At 42.1% G+C, this 15,761-nt stretch overlaps 1 protein-coding gene across 6 annotated transcripts in view; it reads right to left on the bottom strand.

Moving 5' to 3' along the window:
• Window positions 1-15,761, bottom strand: part of Aopep (aminopeptidase O (putative)) — a 349,371-nt gene that overhangs the window by 99,806 nt on the left and 233,804 nt on the right. For 2 of the 6 annotated variants that reach the window (XR_782535.2, XR_004514518.1), the window contains exons 11-13: window positions 13,724-13,767; window positions 13,181-13,221; window positions 460-520 (exon numbers count right to left, since the gene is read on the bottom strand). Coding sequence is in view for 1 of the 6 variants with exons in the window: in XM_010636136.3 (XP_010634438.1) it covers window positions 460-513; window positions 6,564-6,570; window positions 13,724-13,767 (105 nt within the window). In the remaining 5 variants the exon portion in view is untranslated. Of the gene's footprint in view, window positions 1-459; window positions 521-6,563; window positions 6,571-13,180; window positions 13,222-13,723; window positions 13,768-15,761 lie in introns of those variants that run through there. The other 4 variants (XM_010636136.3, XR_782536.2, XR_782537.2 and 1 more) reach the window with 4 other exon arrangements.

Here is a 15,761-nt window from a genome sequence, read left to right as displayed (position 1 = left end):
CTGAAACCTGAGGGAAAAGAAGGTGAGAGGCTCCTGGAGAAAGAAAGGGTGGAAGCCACTGAACCACAACTCAGACAAAAGCTCAGCAAACCAGATCACCTGTTTCTTTGGATGCATCCGAAGAGCAGAGCTGGAGGCCAGCTGCTCAAACACCAGGGCACTGAGCTGTTGCCTGGTGACTCCAGCCAAAATATACAGACTGCTTTGTAAGACCTCGCTGAACACACATGTTCACCCATGTAACACAGCCACTTCAGACAGGGGCCAGAGCCTCACCCCATGATGGACAGGCTGAAACAGGGTGGGGAACCTGGCCTTTCCAGACTAATAGATCCTCCAGTAAGGTCACTGCTTTTACATACAGGCACAGTTTGAAAAATTCTTGTCGCAATTGACAGGCTAAATAGCAAGCTTGACTCTTTGCCACAGACTCTCCTAAAGCAGGTATCTCGAGCGTACCTTTGGTATTCCGGAGCTCTCGAGCCAGTCTTGGATGATGTTTTCAACAGACAACTCAGGCCTTTAGAAATAAAACAACAAAAAGCAAAGGATTAGAAAGTTACAGAGCACTTGCTGCATACATCACTTCTCTCTCACTACTCAAGCACACCGCAGCCTCAACCAGAGGAAGCAGTGCTCTCTGGGTTAAAGTGATGGAAGCACCCTGTCAGACGAACAGAGCTTCTTCATCAACAGCAGGGTCTGCACACTGAGATCGAAGAATTCCAGGAGCACTGAAACAGGTGTTTTTCGTGCTCTGAAAGGAACCCGTGATCGGCAAAGCCAATCTATGGAGAATAAGACATATTCACTTCAGCATGGCTGCTTCCTGGACAGCGGTGGAGCTAGGTGGCACCTGAGCATTGTAGTATCTAATGCAGGAATGTGAAATGTGAACTAATATAAGGATGGGCTGCAGTGAGCAAAAGGACAACCCATCACTATCAGACCACAGAGAGGCCCACGGGCAGAGAGGGCATGGCTCTGTCTGTGCTGAAGCAAGCCCGCATCAACCTGCCCGAGGAGAAGCGCCGTGCTGTGACGGGTGTTGGGTCAGCTGAAACTATTTTGCTTTCCTACTCTGATGAGTTACCTCCTCCTTAGAATGACTGAGTCTCCGATATCCTTAGGGTTAACAGACCTTGTCTTCCTTGGCTAATGCAGTTTAATACAGAATGATTCTTTCCCACCCACTTCAAGTTACTTCCTGCCCTCCTCAGTGTCTCCACTTACAGAGAAGCCCTCCTGGACCCCTCCCAGGCTGAAACGAGACCTCCTCCATGTACCTGACATCCACTGTGTTCCCCGTCCTCTTCGGCTCAGCGTCAGTCACAGACTGCAGCTGCTGAGTTATTTGATTACTTCGATCCTATTGTCTCCTCACGAAGTCTAAGCCCACTACTTACAGCAGTTTCCAGCACACATTTCCCATGTGAATGAATGAAATACATGTCACCGTTGTTGCAATAAAAATTATTCCTTTTTAAGAAAATAGTCACCTTTCCTAGTAAGATATTTCCAAGTTGTTAAGCTGTACATCTTTAAAAAAAATTATACACATATTCTCCTTCTCTCTTTCCTTTTGGAACTGTGGAAAGAGCTATGGAGAGACAGTTATCTGCAGTGTCTCTGCCCTGCAAGGCTAAGTGGCCCACCCCATCCCAATGGCATTGCAGGCAGTGCCGTAGGAGCAAGGCAGGGAAATGTTGACTTGGGAGGGGCTGCAAACGGAGGGGCTGACTGGATTTCGCTTCCTTCTCTTGTCACAGGTGTACCTTTTCTTCCTTGGCCAGAACAAAAGCAACAGTTCCACGGAGAGGCAACTATTGCTATTTGAAAACAAAAAATATACAAAGAAAGTTATGCAGAAAGAGGGCATCTGGATTCATAGGAACAATCACGTCCCTGTGTAGGACTAAAGGCAGGAGAAGGGGAGACCCGAGAGGACACAGGGGTGACAACAAGCTCCCTAGGGCCCCCTGGTTCCCAGAATCACTGAAATCCCCGGACACAGCATTGTCACTGGGCCTTTCTCCTACTATTCGTCACTGTACAGCATCGATCAGTACAAATGGCCAGTCTCCCGGGCAGCTGTGTGTGGGATTAGGAGTTCATGTGTGTACACGTGTGTTCACATGTGTGGTGGAGCTGAGAAGACGATTTATTTGGGAAAGGACCTGGAGATGCCCTGGCTGGGTGTGGCTGATCTGCAGGAGGAGGGAACAAGGAGGGGGAAGGAGGAGGAGGGCAGAGAAAATAAGTAGAATTAAGATATGCCATGTATAGGAACCTTAACTTCAATGAATATTATATACGCCACAGAAGGAGCTAGGATTAATGATATCAATAAGAATGAAAATCGGGATAGTGGAATTAGAGGAGGCGACAGAAAGTGGGGGAGGAGAGAGAGGATTAAAAAAAGAAACAAGCTGATTATGTACCTGTACCCACTCCCAGAATGACTGTAAATTATTTATACTGCAAACGTGTACTAAGAAAAATTTCTAAGTGGTAAAAAAAAGAATAAGCATTCAACTGAGCAGCCTTGCTTTCCATGAAAAAAACCTAAGTCTTATCAGTCAGCCTCACACATTTGACCTTCCCAGAAAATAAAACATCGCATTTACTTGCAGGTAGGAAGGACTTCCTTCACGGGCCTCCTTTCTTGCCAGAGAGAGACACCTGTGACTAAAGCACTGAGGCAAAACCTCTGTCATTTATCTTTCTAGAGATACCCAGGAAAGTCTTAGTGAAAAGCTGACTTCTGTGATTTGCCGCGTGTGATCTCCTTGACACCTCCACGACCTAAGAGGAAGACACAGCATCCAGAAAAGACTTGAAAAGCACACTAGTGGTGATCAAAGGGGCAGGCACGCTGCGTTCATGAGTGAAGTCAAGGGAACCGGGATTAAATGTCCTGGAAAAAGACGTCCGAGGAGTGACTTAATTGCCATTTTCAAGTGATTTCACAAAAGATGGTGAACAGCTGTTGTGCATCGCCATGAAGCAGCGAATGAGGACATGGACATAAATCTCTCTGGGGAATTTTTGCTTGAAGATACTCCTCCAACTGGCATGGGGGAGGGCTGTGGAGTGGAGTCCTGGAATGCTGCTGAGTGAGGTCCAAAGTCTTCATCAGAGAAGGCTGAAGAACAGACACACATCTTTATCTTTGTGGCAAGCATCCAGCAAAGGCCTACAGGGCCCAGTCTCTGGAAAGCTAAGACTGACAGATCCAGGGGGTGACTGAATGCAAGCGGTGTCTGCAGTGGTGAGGACCCCATGGGTGGGGACGTGAGGAACACAAGGACAGGCTTCTGAAAGGAGGCCGCGCTGGGAGTGTGTTGTGGAGTAAGGCAGTGCCATCCTGCACCCTGGGGCATGACCAGTAGACGGGAGGGAAGGCACAAAAGGGCCGGAGTGAGTAGAGAAAGACATCTCTGGGGTGGCATGCAGACCAGCGAAAGAGAACGGAGATGGCTGCCTGGGAGGACCTCGGGGGCCTGGTCCTGCAGAGGGTGGCCGCAGAGAACAGAGTAGGGGACAAGTAACTGCAGCAGGAGAGGGAGGCGCGAGAAAACCACATGGGAGGCAATGAGAAGAGGCTCCTTGGATGTGGAGGGCCAGGGACCCCATCAATCTCTGACTTTCAGTAGAAAGCATGTGACTGCACAAGATTTGCCTGTGCCAGTCTGTGGCCAACTCAAAGGTTTTGTTCCCTGGTAACTATTAAGGCAAATTCTGCTTTGCCACATTCAGCATTTGCATACACACAGATATTACTGTATTATGCAGTGGCACTAAAAACAAAAACTCTTTCATCCACCGCCAAGTAAGGACATAGAAACAGTAGCTACTGTTTACTGGACACCTATGATGTACCAGATAACTACAGAGCAAATCTCATTGGAACTACAGTATCTATGAAAGACCAATTTTATTATCCTCATGTTAGAGTTGTTATAAATAGCCTGAGAGGTTGGGGAGCTGATTCAAAGCCACACAGATGGTCCTTGAAGAGCTGGGGTTCAAACCTACACTGCCTATGAAGTCCCAGCTTTTCTTTCTGTGCTAAACTTAGACCTCAGAATGAGCTAGTTTCTGTTACAATGCAGAAAAATCTGCAGAAGCTAAGAGTCTGTGCTTCCTCTCAACAATACAGGCGTTCCTTTCTCACCAAGAGCTCTCCTGCTACAGCTGCCCTTTTCGCCAGCCCTTCCATTATATTTTCAGAGAGATGGGGAGACCCTGAGAGGGCAGGAGAGCTCCTCCTTCAGCTGTATCCGGGAGCAAAACCCATTAACCCTTGAATGGAGAGAACATGTGTTTTCAGATCACTTTCCTTTGGAAAGGTTCAAGGCATCTTATAACCATTATCACTTCATTTCTCATAATATCCCTGTGAAGTGGGTGTCAATGCTGCATGGCATTTTAGCAGATGGAGAAAAGGCAGCATAGGAGGATTCTAGCCAAAGTCAGTGCAGACGTTGGGCTAAAGAAAAAAAATCCGTTCGGAACTGCAGTATCAGTGTAGACATCACATCGTGCTGAGCCTGTCTGGGCACTACAGGTATGAAGTAAGATGCTAAACCACCAGAGAAAGAAGCAAGCATCAACTTCAGCTGCAACAAACAAAAATTAAGGTTCTGGGAGTGGCCTTGCCTCCCAAAGAAATGATAAGAAACCATGTGAAAACGTTGAATTTTCAGGGAAGAAATGGACTGTATGTTTTAGAAAGATAATACTTATGTAGTTTTGCTGTTTTGATCATAATTACTGAGATGGCAGTGCAGGTGGATATTTAAGTCTGGGCTTGGATATGAAGTAGCAGTTAAGCTAAAAGTTGACTTTTTCACATTAAGACACTCAGCATCTAAGCCAATGGTTCATTTTTTCCCTCTGAGGTCATGTGGCTTAAATAATCACAACAGACAAGCAGAAGCATTTCCACTTAGCCAGGACCCAAGCCTTACAGGAAATTACTCTTCTGCATGTCTAATCACTATGGAAATTGATTTTGTACAGATAGCTGGAAAGTACACAGGCCCACGACGGCATGTCTTCCCTATCTGTGCTCGTGAGCATGTCCTTCCCATCCTGCGATGAAATCTGACTGGACCAGTCCCTGGCCTGCTGGGTACGTGGAACAGCAGGTGGTTTCGCCCTCTGGCTGGCAGCCCCTGCTGTACTTCCAGGGCCTACAGGGCTGCTTGGTCCTTCTGGGCTACACATGCAGAGGAGAGAATAAGCTGGCCACTCTGGCAAGATAGCAGTTAGGAAAATCAGCTGTGCTTAAAGCTAAGAAATTGATTGATTCTTTTCTTCCTAGTGTTAAAGTACAGAGAAATAAAGGCAGACTTGCGTGAAAATGGTATTGCACATACCTACATGTGCTTGCTTGGGTGATTTCTGGGGTCGGGTGACAGGGATGGGGAGCTGATTATTAGCCATATCTGCTATGCACCAGTCAACTTGTTGCTGATCAAGTGAAAAGTCTTTATCACTCTTGGCTCTTGTCTTCAGCCTCTTGAGATCTTAAAGATCACATTCTATCAGTGTGTCCAAAAAACACACACAGCCTCACCAACTTTCACAGAAATGAAATGAGAGACCTGAAGAATTCTGAAAGTACAGGTACTAGGTAGAGGAAAGACATGAGAATTTCAGAGCTCTGGGCCCGAAACGCTTCTTGTTCTGGGGTACAACTTAAGCCTATACGGACTTTTAAATTTGAGTTCATTTCCATTTTTTAATTCTCTCTCTACATGTGCATACAAAGAGGGTCCATCTCAAAGCTTTCCACATAGCTTCTTATTTTCCTGATCAGAACATGGCATTTTGTGCTTGAACAGATAATGAAGACTGCTGATGTAATATTTATAAAATGAATGCTTCCTACTTCTGCAGGGTAGGAAAATTTCTGAAGTAAAACAAACACATGCGCATGCGTAATAACTGATGGGCAAAGTAAGAACCAATAGCTAGGATGACAGTGGAACACCAGGCAGGCAAGGGACACTGGACCCATACTCTCAAGGGTGCTGTTTGGCCAGGGTGGGAGTGGGGCAACAGCAAGGATCCCCTGAATTTCCTTCTTAACACTTTGGTTTTCTGTTCTCTTATCTCCTACCTTCAAATGCTCTCCACTTCCATGAATTCCAGGGACAAACATCTTCTCCGCCGAACTGCCAATACCAATTCACTATGTAGCTGACTCCATGGCCAAGAAAGGTCAGGTTCATGCTTGACTCCTCTATTCAACTTTCACAGCTAATCCACCAAGTCCTGTCTATGGCAACTCAGTATTTCTCATATCTCCTTGTTACATTCATCTCTACCGTAATTGTAGCTCTCAAAATGTCTTGTCTGCACTGGTCTAAGGGGTCCTGAATTGGCTTCCTGGCTTCTAGTTTTCCTGCCACCATCTACCTTCCACGTCGCGCCCCCCCAGGCATCGTGCCAGTCTGCTGTAGCATTCCTATCCAGAAAGCCTGCAGCAGGACGCCTTTGACTGAAGGCTCAAGGCTGAAACTGAGGATACCTTTATTCATGCCCACCAGGACCCCAAATCTCACCATAGTATTTCCCACACTGATTTTAAAGTCTTGTTTTGTCCATGTCTTCAGTAATTAACTAGAAGCTTCTTGAGGGCTAGACATGGAATTTATTCCTCTCTGTTCCCTAGCATCCAGCCTAAAACCTGCTATGACAGGTGCTCAACAAAGAAGCTACCTCATCTTTGACAAAGGAGCTGACCATTCCCACTGGAGGAAAGATAGCCTCTTTAATCAATGGTGTTGGAAAAACTGGATCTCAACCTGTCAAAGATTAAAACTAGACCCTTATCTCTCACATGCACTAAACGAAAATCCAAGACGATTAAAGATCTAAATATTAAAACAGAAACACTAAATTTGCTGGAAGATAAGTTAGGCAGAACTCTTGAAGATGTGGCATAGGAAAAGACTTTATGAACAAATCCTCAGTAGCATGGGAACTAGTAGAAAGAATCAACAACTGGGATCTCATCTTATTAAAAAGCTTCTGCATGGCAAAAGAAACCATCAACAGAACTAAGAGACGACCTACAATGTGGGAAAAAATTTTTACCAGCTGCTCCTCAAAGGACTACTATCTAGAATATATAAAGAACTCAAAACAATGAGCCCCCCCAAATATAAAGACCCAATTCAAGAATGGGCATCTGAAATGAACAGACATTTCTCAGACAAAGAAGTAAAAGCAGCAAGTAAACATATGAAGCAATGTTCCACATCACTGGTCATTTGAGAAATGGAGATGAAAACAACACTGAGATTCCACCTCACCCCACAAAGAATGGCTGCTATCAAGAAATCAACCAATAACAAATGTTGGTGGGGTTGTGGGGAGAAAGGAACCCTTCTCCATTGTTGGTGGGAGTGCAGACTGGTGCAACCACTATGGAAATCAATATGGAGATACCTCAAAGAGCTGGGACTAGAGGTTCCATTTGACCCAGCCATCCCTCTGCTGGGTATCTTTCCAAAAGAATTAAAAGAATCATATCACAATGACATATGCGGACCTATGTTTATAGCAAGCAGCACAGTTTGTAATAGCTAAAACATGGAAACAGCCCATCTGCCCATCAGTTGGAAACTGGATAAAGAAGATGTGGTTTTTCTATAAAATGGAATACTACTCAGCCATAAAGAATGAGAAATTAGAGTCATTCATAAGAAAATGGATACATTTTGAGGATATACTTCTAAGTGAAATACATAAGTCACACATGTGTAAATACCGAATAGTTTCTCTGGTGTGAAAAACTACAATAGTACACAAGATCCTAATGAGATAATTGACAATGTGAAATAGGAAGAAAAGGGCTAAAGGTGTAGGGAAAGTGGGAAGGGTAGGGGAAAGGGAAAAGAAAAAAATAGGAGAAAATGAAAAAATGGAAATAAAGTGTTTGTAAATGGGGAGGGTAGGAGGGGGTGAAGGGAGGGCAGAGACAAGGGGAAAAAATGAGAATCAAGACCTGGCATGTAAAGGTACAGGATCCCAATAATGAATGTAATTGTACTGTATACCTAGAATGTACCAAAAAACTCAATAAAAAGAATACTGGAGAGTCAGTGTTAACAGAGACACACAGACTGACTGCTCTCATCTGAAAAGCCTTGCTCTGTTCAGAACAGCCCACGTGCCTAACAAATGTGTCCAAAGACCAGTTTGCAACCAAGGCCAAAGATTAGAGGCTGTAGGGGGTGGGTGTGAGGCCTTTGGAGACCTAGATCAAATTGGTACATTATGTTGCATAGGTAATAAACAGTCTGTTTTAATAGCCAAACTAGATAAGATTAGCAAGCAAGATGTTTAAGTTTTAAAATATATTCTGATATGATGGCTAAGGCAGATTCACTGTAGGAATGAAATTACCTTAACTTTTCAGGAGACTTTTTAAAAAGAGACTTAAATCTGCTAAGCAAAATTTCTAGCTGGGCAAGGTACCCTGTACAAGGGCATGCAGTTGGTGGTTGGTGGCCACCACATTTAACTTCCACAATCACCAGAGTCTCTTTGTCAGCTCAGTGTGTTGCCTCAATAAATATTTTTTTCTCAGTAAATATTCACATTGATAAAACCCAGGTCTTCTGGAGCCAGAGGGCTCAGGGGCCATCCAAATGAACTCCATAACCTTATTATGAACAAGGTTAAAAGACATCCCAAACCAAAAATGCACTGTGTTGCCCCAGTGAAAATTGCTATATTTAGACCCTAAAAAGTTCTTCTAACAGAATGCATAGTTATTGCTCAGAACAGACTGGCAACTGCCTAAGGAGGTAATATGCCAATTTTCTCACCCCAACCCCCTTCTACTTAAGTTCCTATGGAAACTGCTCCATTCTACCAGACCTGAAAAGTTACTCAGGGGTAGGTCCAAAAGAAAAGGAAAATATATATCTTGCAGGTTGTTTCTGACCTGAAAAATAGTGGTGACATCTGATCTGATGTTTGTACCCCAAAAAACCTCCTGTATCTACTAAAAAAAAAAAAAGATGGTATATCTGAAACATTTAAACCCTTCCAGGGCCAGCAATTTAGCTCAGTGGTTCCACCACCTGCCTCACAAGCAGGAGGTCCCACGTTTGATCCCCAGTACCAAAAAAAAAAAAACTTCCAAGTTTTAGTTCCTTCAAGTATTAAGCAGCCTTCTAAAAATCTAATTATCTTGGCCAATCACTAAGGCCTCATGTGATCTCTGTGGATAAGACTTCCATCAGCATCAAAAGGCATGAACATCAGAGGTGGAAATAAAGGAATTTATCAAGTACGTTAATTCTGTATGATATACTGGCTTACTTTATGTGTATGTTTACATTTTTTTTAAAAAAAAAGACTATCAGGAACATGTCTTCTTGTAGAAAACAGAATTTGGGGAAAAAAAAAAAGAAATACAACAGAACTTGGAGCTTTTCTGAATAGAACTTGGAAGACGGGGGAATTTAAATGCTTAGAAAAATCTCCACATGCTAATGGCCCCAGATCCTCTCCTGGAGGTAGAGGCCCTGATACTTCTTCACCCTTGAGACACTCAATTTAGACTGCTTATGACACAGGCTTATCAACATATAGGTGATTGCCATTGCACAAATCTAAGACTGACTGTGCCAAAGAATCCATTGCCACATTTGAAAATCTGTTACATGCATAAAAACATAACCAAAACGGAGAGTCAGGAGGAGAAGCCTTCAACCTTTAAAGTAAAACAACCTCTCACACCCAAACTGATATATCCTGCAAAACTATCTTTCAAAATTAATGGAGAAATAAGACACTTCCATAATAAAGAACAGTCAGAGAAGTTCATGAAAACCACACCAGCACCCCAAAAAGTTATAAAAGATATTCTAGAAAAAAATAGTGATGGGGCTGGGGATTTAGCTCAGCGGTTCAGTGGCCTGCCTTGCAAGCGCAAGGGCCCGAGTTCGATCCCTGGTACCAAAAAAAAAAAGAAAAGAAAAAAATAGTGAAAACAACAATTCCAAGAATCCTAATACAATGAATCTACCAGGCAAAGAAAGCAATTAAACAGAAGGGAAAGAAAGAGAACCAGCAGGAAAATAATATGACAAGGACAAGTCAATACACATCAGCTAAAACCATCAATGTGAATAATTTCTCATCAATCAAAAGAAATACATTGGCAGAATGGACCAAGAAACAAGATATAACATTTTGCTGCATCCAAGAAACACATTTAACTTAAAAAAGATATTCACAGACTGAAAGTCAAAAGATGGAAAAACAATATTCCATGCAACAGAAACTTCGAAAAAAGCTGAGGTAGCTTTTCTATTTGCAAAGTGGATTTCAAGCCAAGATTGATAAAGAGCCACAAAGAAGGTCACTACATACTTGTTATAAAAACAATCCAAGAGGAAGAGATAACAATCATAAATATATATGCACCAAATAAAACCAACTATATAAAACAAACACTAATAATGCCGGGCATGGTGGTGCACGCCTGTAATCCCGGCACTCGGGAGGCTGAGGCAGGAAGATCGTTGTGAGTTCAAGACCAGTCTGGGCTACATAGTGAGTTCCAGGACAGTCTCAACTACATAGTGAGACTCTGTCTCAAAAAAAATAAAAATAAAAAAATAAAACAAACACTAATAGATATGAAGAATCAGATAAGCACTAATACAATTGTAATAGGGGATCTCAATACCCCCATGTCATAAATAGACTAGACAAAAAAATCAAAAGAAATGTTAGAGCTGAACCAAACCTTTGAACAAATGGACTTAGTAGATATCTACAGATGTTGTTATACCCAGCAACAGTAGAATACACATTCTTCTCAGCAGCACACAGGATTTTCTCCAAAATAGACCAAATGCCGAAAAGTGAACCTAGACCCATATCTCTCACCATGTACTAAACTAAAGTTGAAATGGATCTAAAATCTAAATATAAAAGCAGAAACACTTAAATATGCTGGAATACAGAATAGGTAAAATTCTGGAAGACACGTATAGGCAAAGAATTTATGAATAAAACCCTAATCACACAGGACATATAACAATCAACAACTGGGATAACATCAAATTAAAATCATTTGTACAGCAAAAGAAATCAGCAACAGAAAGAACAGACAACCCACAGTATGGGAAAAAAATTTTAGCAGTTATTCCTCAAAAGACTAACATCTGGGCCAGGGATTTAGCTCAGTGGCGCCATGCCTGCCTTGCAAGCACAAGGTCCTGAGTTCAATCTCTGGTATCACACAAAAAAAAAAAAAAAAAAAAAAAAAAAAAAAAAAGACTAACATCTAAAATATATAAAGAACTTCAAAAAATAAGGCACCCTAAATTTAGAGATCCAGTCCAAAAATGGGCAGCTGAAATCTATAGACATTTCTCAGACGACAAAGTACAAACAGAAAATAAATATGTGAAAAATGTTCAACCTCACTGGTCATTCAAGAAATGCAAATTAAAACAATATTGAGATTCCATCTCACTCCAGAAACAATGGCTGCTATCAATAAATCAACCAATAAGAAATGCTGGCAGGGCTGTGGGAGAAGAGGAACCCTTCTCCACTGCGGGTGGAAGTGCAGACTGGTGTAACTACTATGGAAATCAGGTTGAAGATTCCTCAAAAAAACAAAATTAGAGATTCAGTTTGACCCAGCTGTTCTCCTCCTAAGTATCTTTCCAAAAGAGTTAAGAGCATCACGCCACAGTGATATATGCAAACCCAGGTTTACAGTAGCACAGTTCATATATAGCTAAACCTTGGAAACAGCCTATATACCCATCAACAGATGAAAGGATAAAGAAAATGTGGTATTTATATATAATGCAGTACTACTCAGCCATAAAGAAAGATAAACTTCAGTCATTTATAGGAAAAGGGATGCACCTTGAGACCACAATCTTAAGTGAAATTAAATGGACGCATAAGTTTAAATATTGCACTGTCTCTCTTGTGTGGTAAACCCAAAGGATAAAGAAGGAACATAATGGAGGATAGATATTGGGAAGTACAAAGAACATGTTCAAAAGGAAAAGGAACAAGGAAGAGGGAAGAGATGGAAAGGAAAAGGAAAAACAAAAGAGAATAGAAGAAAAAAATGGAAACAAAGCTTTTATAAAACGGGGGGAGAAGGATGAAGGGAAAGGGAGGGGAATGGAATAAAAGAACCAAGATAAGAAATACACAGGTACAAATTCCCGATAAGGGGGAAAACAAACAAAAAGAACCCCAAAAAACAAAAACGAGAAAGCAGGATCCTGCCTTCAAAGAAATAATTCAGATGTCCCCCTTTAATGTATGAATATTAATTTTGCTTTAAGAAACTGTGTGTCAGGTTATTTACTTTTAGGGTCCAAGTTAACATACGAAGTTCAAATCTAAATGGGATTAACCTAGTCCACCTATAAGAAAAGTCCTAAACCTTCTCTAAAATCCCACAGGGAGCCAGGCAACTTAAAATTGAACACTTCCAAGGATGAGAATCTCCTTTATTTCCAGGACAGTGAGTTCCATGCTAAGAACTATACTGAGAAGGGCATGGGATATGGCCATACAAACCTAATTCTAGTATGTGCCATCTTACCTGCCGAGCAATTCTGGAAAATTAACTTCTAGGAGCCTCAGTTTACCATTTTTGTGTTTTTGTTTTTTGAGACAGGGTCTCACTATGTAGTTGAGACTGACCTGGAACTCACTCTGTAGCCCAGGCTGGTCTCGAACTCACAGCATTCTCCTGCCTCAGCCTCCCAAGTGCTGGGACTACAGACGTGCGTCACCACGCTCGGCTCAGTTTACCCATCTTTAATAGCAGCTACAAATCTGCTCGGGCTCAAATCCCAGCCCTACCACAGAGGGCCATGACACTCAGGTCGGGTACTCAGCCTCTGGGTACCTCAGTCCTCTTCTCAGTAAAATAGGAATAAAACCATAATATACCAAAACAACGCCAATTTGAGTGTTAAATGAGTATATTCATAGAGTAAACTCCCAAGAAACGGTGGCGGATGATAATCCCTATGAGAGTGACATGGCGACGAATGCTGTTTCGAGGGCTGAATGCGAGCGGAACGTGATCCCGTGCACAGTGCCTGGTACACAGAAGTCGATGTCACCGCAGTGTAGCAGTCACTAATTGAGCGCTTACTTTTTAAATGGACGTCAGCTCCTTTAATGTTCCCTAAGACCCTGCAAAAGAGGGTTAAAAAACTGAAATGTGGAGGGATTAAGTGACTTGCTCCAACTTTTGTAGCTAGGAAATAGCAGATCTGGATTTAGAACCTATGAGTACCTGTCTTCACATCACTTATTACTATATTACATATTCACCTTCAGTGAAACAATCTTTCCTTATATTAAACTACTGGAGCTGCCCTAGTTCTTAGCACTTTTTTCTCTTCCATTCTTTCTGACAGCAGCTGAGGCCACAGATTGTGCTGGGATTTCTTCCTGTACATCATTCAGGGTTCCTGACTCTGGGGACGCTTGGGTGTACGCACCACTGCCAACATCTACTTGGACCTGTCCCAAAGTCAGGCTGATTGTTCTGTGACTCCACTGGCCGAGCCAAGACCCTGCCTCTATTAAGACAGGAAGACGGAACTTTCTACATTGAAATAGACCAATTGGTAGGGTTATTTTCAGCACCGTAAGCTAAAACTGGACTCTTCATTCCTAAATTGGTTCTCACCTTTTTTCTTCTGGGATGTTCTCCAACAGCATTTGAAGAAAATCCTGGAATAAGAATAAAGAAAACAAATATGTCCATCAGTAAATAACTTCCTGGAATAATGCCAGAGACTGAGTATTCCCACTTGTTGGTGGCTCACCTGCTAGGAGAGCGGAACCTATGTTGACTTATTAGACTGTTTACTCAATTTATTAATTTTCCAGAGCTTCAATACAATCACTTAAAGAGATTTGTTTTGGAAAAACCGTGAACAAATTAAAAAATGTAATGTTCATTATTTTGACCTAACCCAACAGTTGTTTCACTTTATGTTTAGCTATTTTTGAAAGGCTGGCCATAGTGTAAAGCATCATCTCTTTCTACTTCGCTTGGCTCTCCTCCGTATGAAATTCCCCAGATATCCTCCTGAACAATTTGAACCCCTAGATGCTAGTAACTGACTGGCAAATGTTTGCATTGTTCCATGGAAGGATAGAGACAAACATCAACATGACAAATGGGCCAGTTGAGGAACAAAGATGCCCACAGTTTCAATTCCGGAACAGAAGCCCTGCCACCACGTGCAACCTCCTCTCCTACCACCGTGTAAGTGCTCAGTTGTTGGACACCTGAGATGTTTGCATGATGGACTTTTTTAACTTAAAGGCATGACTTACACACATACACACACAATTTCTTTTCTTAGGGTAAGTTTCAAAAGTACACCAAATAAGATAATTGGGGCTGGGGATTTAGCTCAGTGGTTCGGTGGCCTGCCTTGCAAGCGCAAGGACCCGAGTTCAATCCCGGTAGCAAAAAAAAAAAGATAATTGACTTGTATACCCATCAACACACTTGATTCCTGTTTTTTTGTATTTTGTTTTTTGTGGTACCGGGGATCGAACTCAGGACCTTGTGCTTGCAGGCAGCCATGATGTCACTGAGCTAAATCCCTGGCCCCAATTCCTGCAAGAAAATCCCAAGAATTACACGATTTCCATGGATAAATGTATTTTTAGTAAATATATCTAAAAGACAAGGGCTCTTTTACTACATAATCAGATCACCATAAGACCTAAAAAAGCTTCAGATATACGTGTTCATTCCTATTTAATTTGTACCTGGAGTACTGTGACCCAACTTTCCAGTCCGTCTGATTCTGGCATTTGATTTGGTCTTAACTGGTATTGTCAGATAAAATATGGGATGCCCAGCTAAACTGGGAATAGGAATACACTGAAAAATTGTGCATTATCTGAAATTCAAATGTAACTGAATTTTCTGTCCTGCTTTTATTAGCTTCAATGGGTAACTCTAACTTCACTTATCATCTGAATGCTGGATAAGATATATTTTGGATAACATGAAGCAAAACAAGAACAATATTTAACTTTCTCAGAACTTGATATTGAACAATGAAGAAAATCCACACCTGAAGTTTTAAAAAGTAGAAAACAGTATTTCAAAACAGGTCCTTTAAGGTGTAAGCCCAGACGACAAATACACAAATGCCTCCTAAGAGCCACCTGAGGAAGACACAAGGCTGAAGAGACCCACATAACTGAGCCTAAGACGAAAGCAGCAATAGCGATCTTCCTGTTACAAAACGGACGAAATTGCAGGGCAGTAAGAATCTGCCCACAGTTTGTACAAAGTGTTCTTTTTGTATCATCACACTGAAGTACAGCCTTCACTACACCAGCAAAACGGGCTGTCTCATTTCATGTTCATGGGTGGTTTTGGTGCACGTCGTCCAGAGGCAAAGTCCCCCTCATAAGAGCACTAATAAAAGATTTACTTCTTGTAACCCGGTTCACTTTCTAAGACTTTACTGTCTGTTGCTTCTTCACTTAAATCAAACAACACAAAGAATAACAAAACTACCATTTACAAAACAGACTGCGAAGAGAATATTGGGGGGACAATGGATCAATGCCTTACAAATGCATCTTTCAGGCCGGGGATTTAGCTCAGTGGTTCTGCCACCTGCCTCAAAAGCACAAGGTCCCAAGTTCGATCCCTGGTACCAAAAAAAAAAAAAAAAAAAAAAAAAAAAAAA

This window comes from Fukomys damarensis, unplaced genomic scaffold (genome assembly GCF_012274545.1).
Source record: "Fukomys damarensis isolate Sample0158 unplaced genomic scaffold, DMR_v1.0_HiC HiC_scaffold_27, whole genome shotgun sequence".
In the NCBI taxonomy this organism is placed as follows: domain Eukaryota; kingdom Metazoa; phylum Chordata; class Mammalia; order Rodentia; family Bathyergidae; genus Fukomys; species Fukomys damarensis.
The sequence above is the reverse complement of the archived record's forward strand: the minus strand, read 5'-3'. Positions and strand labels throughout refer to the sequence as shown.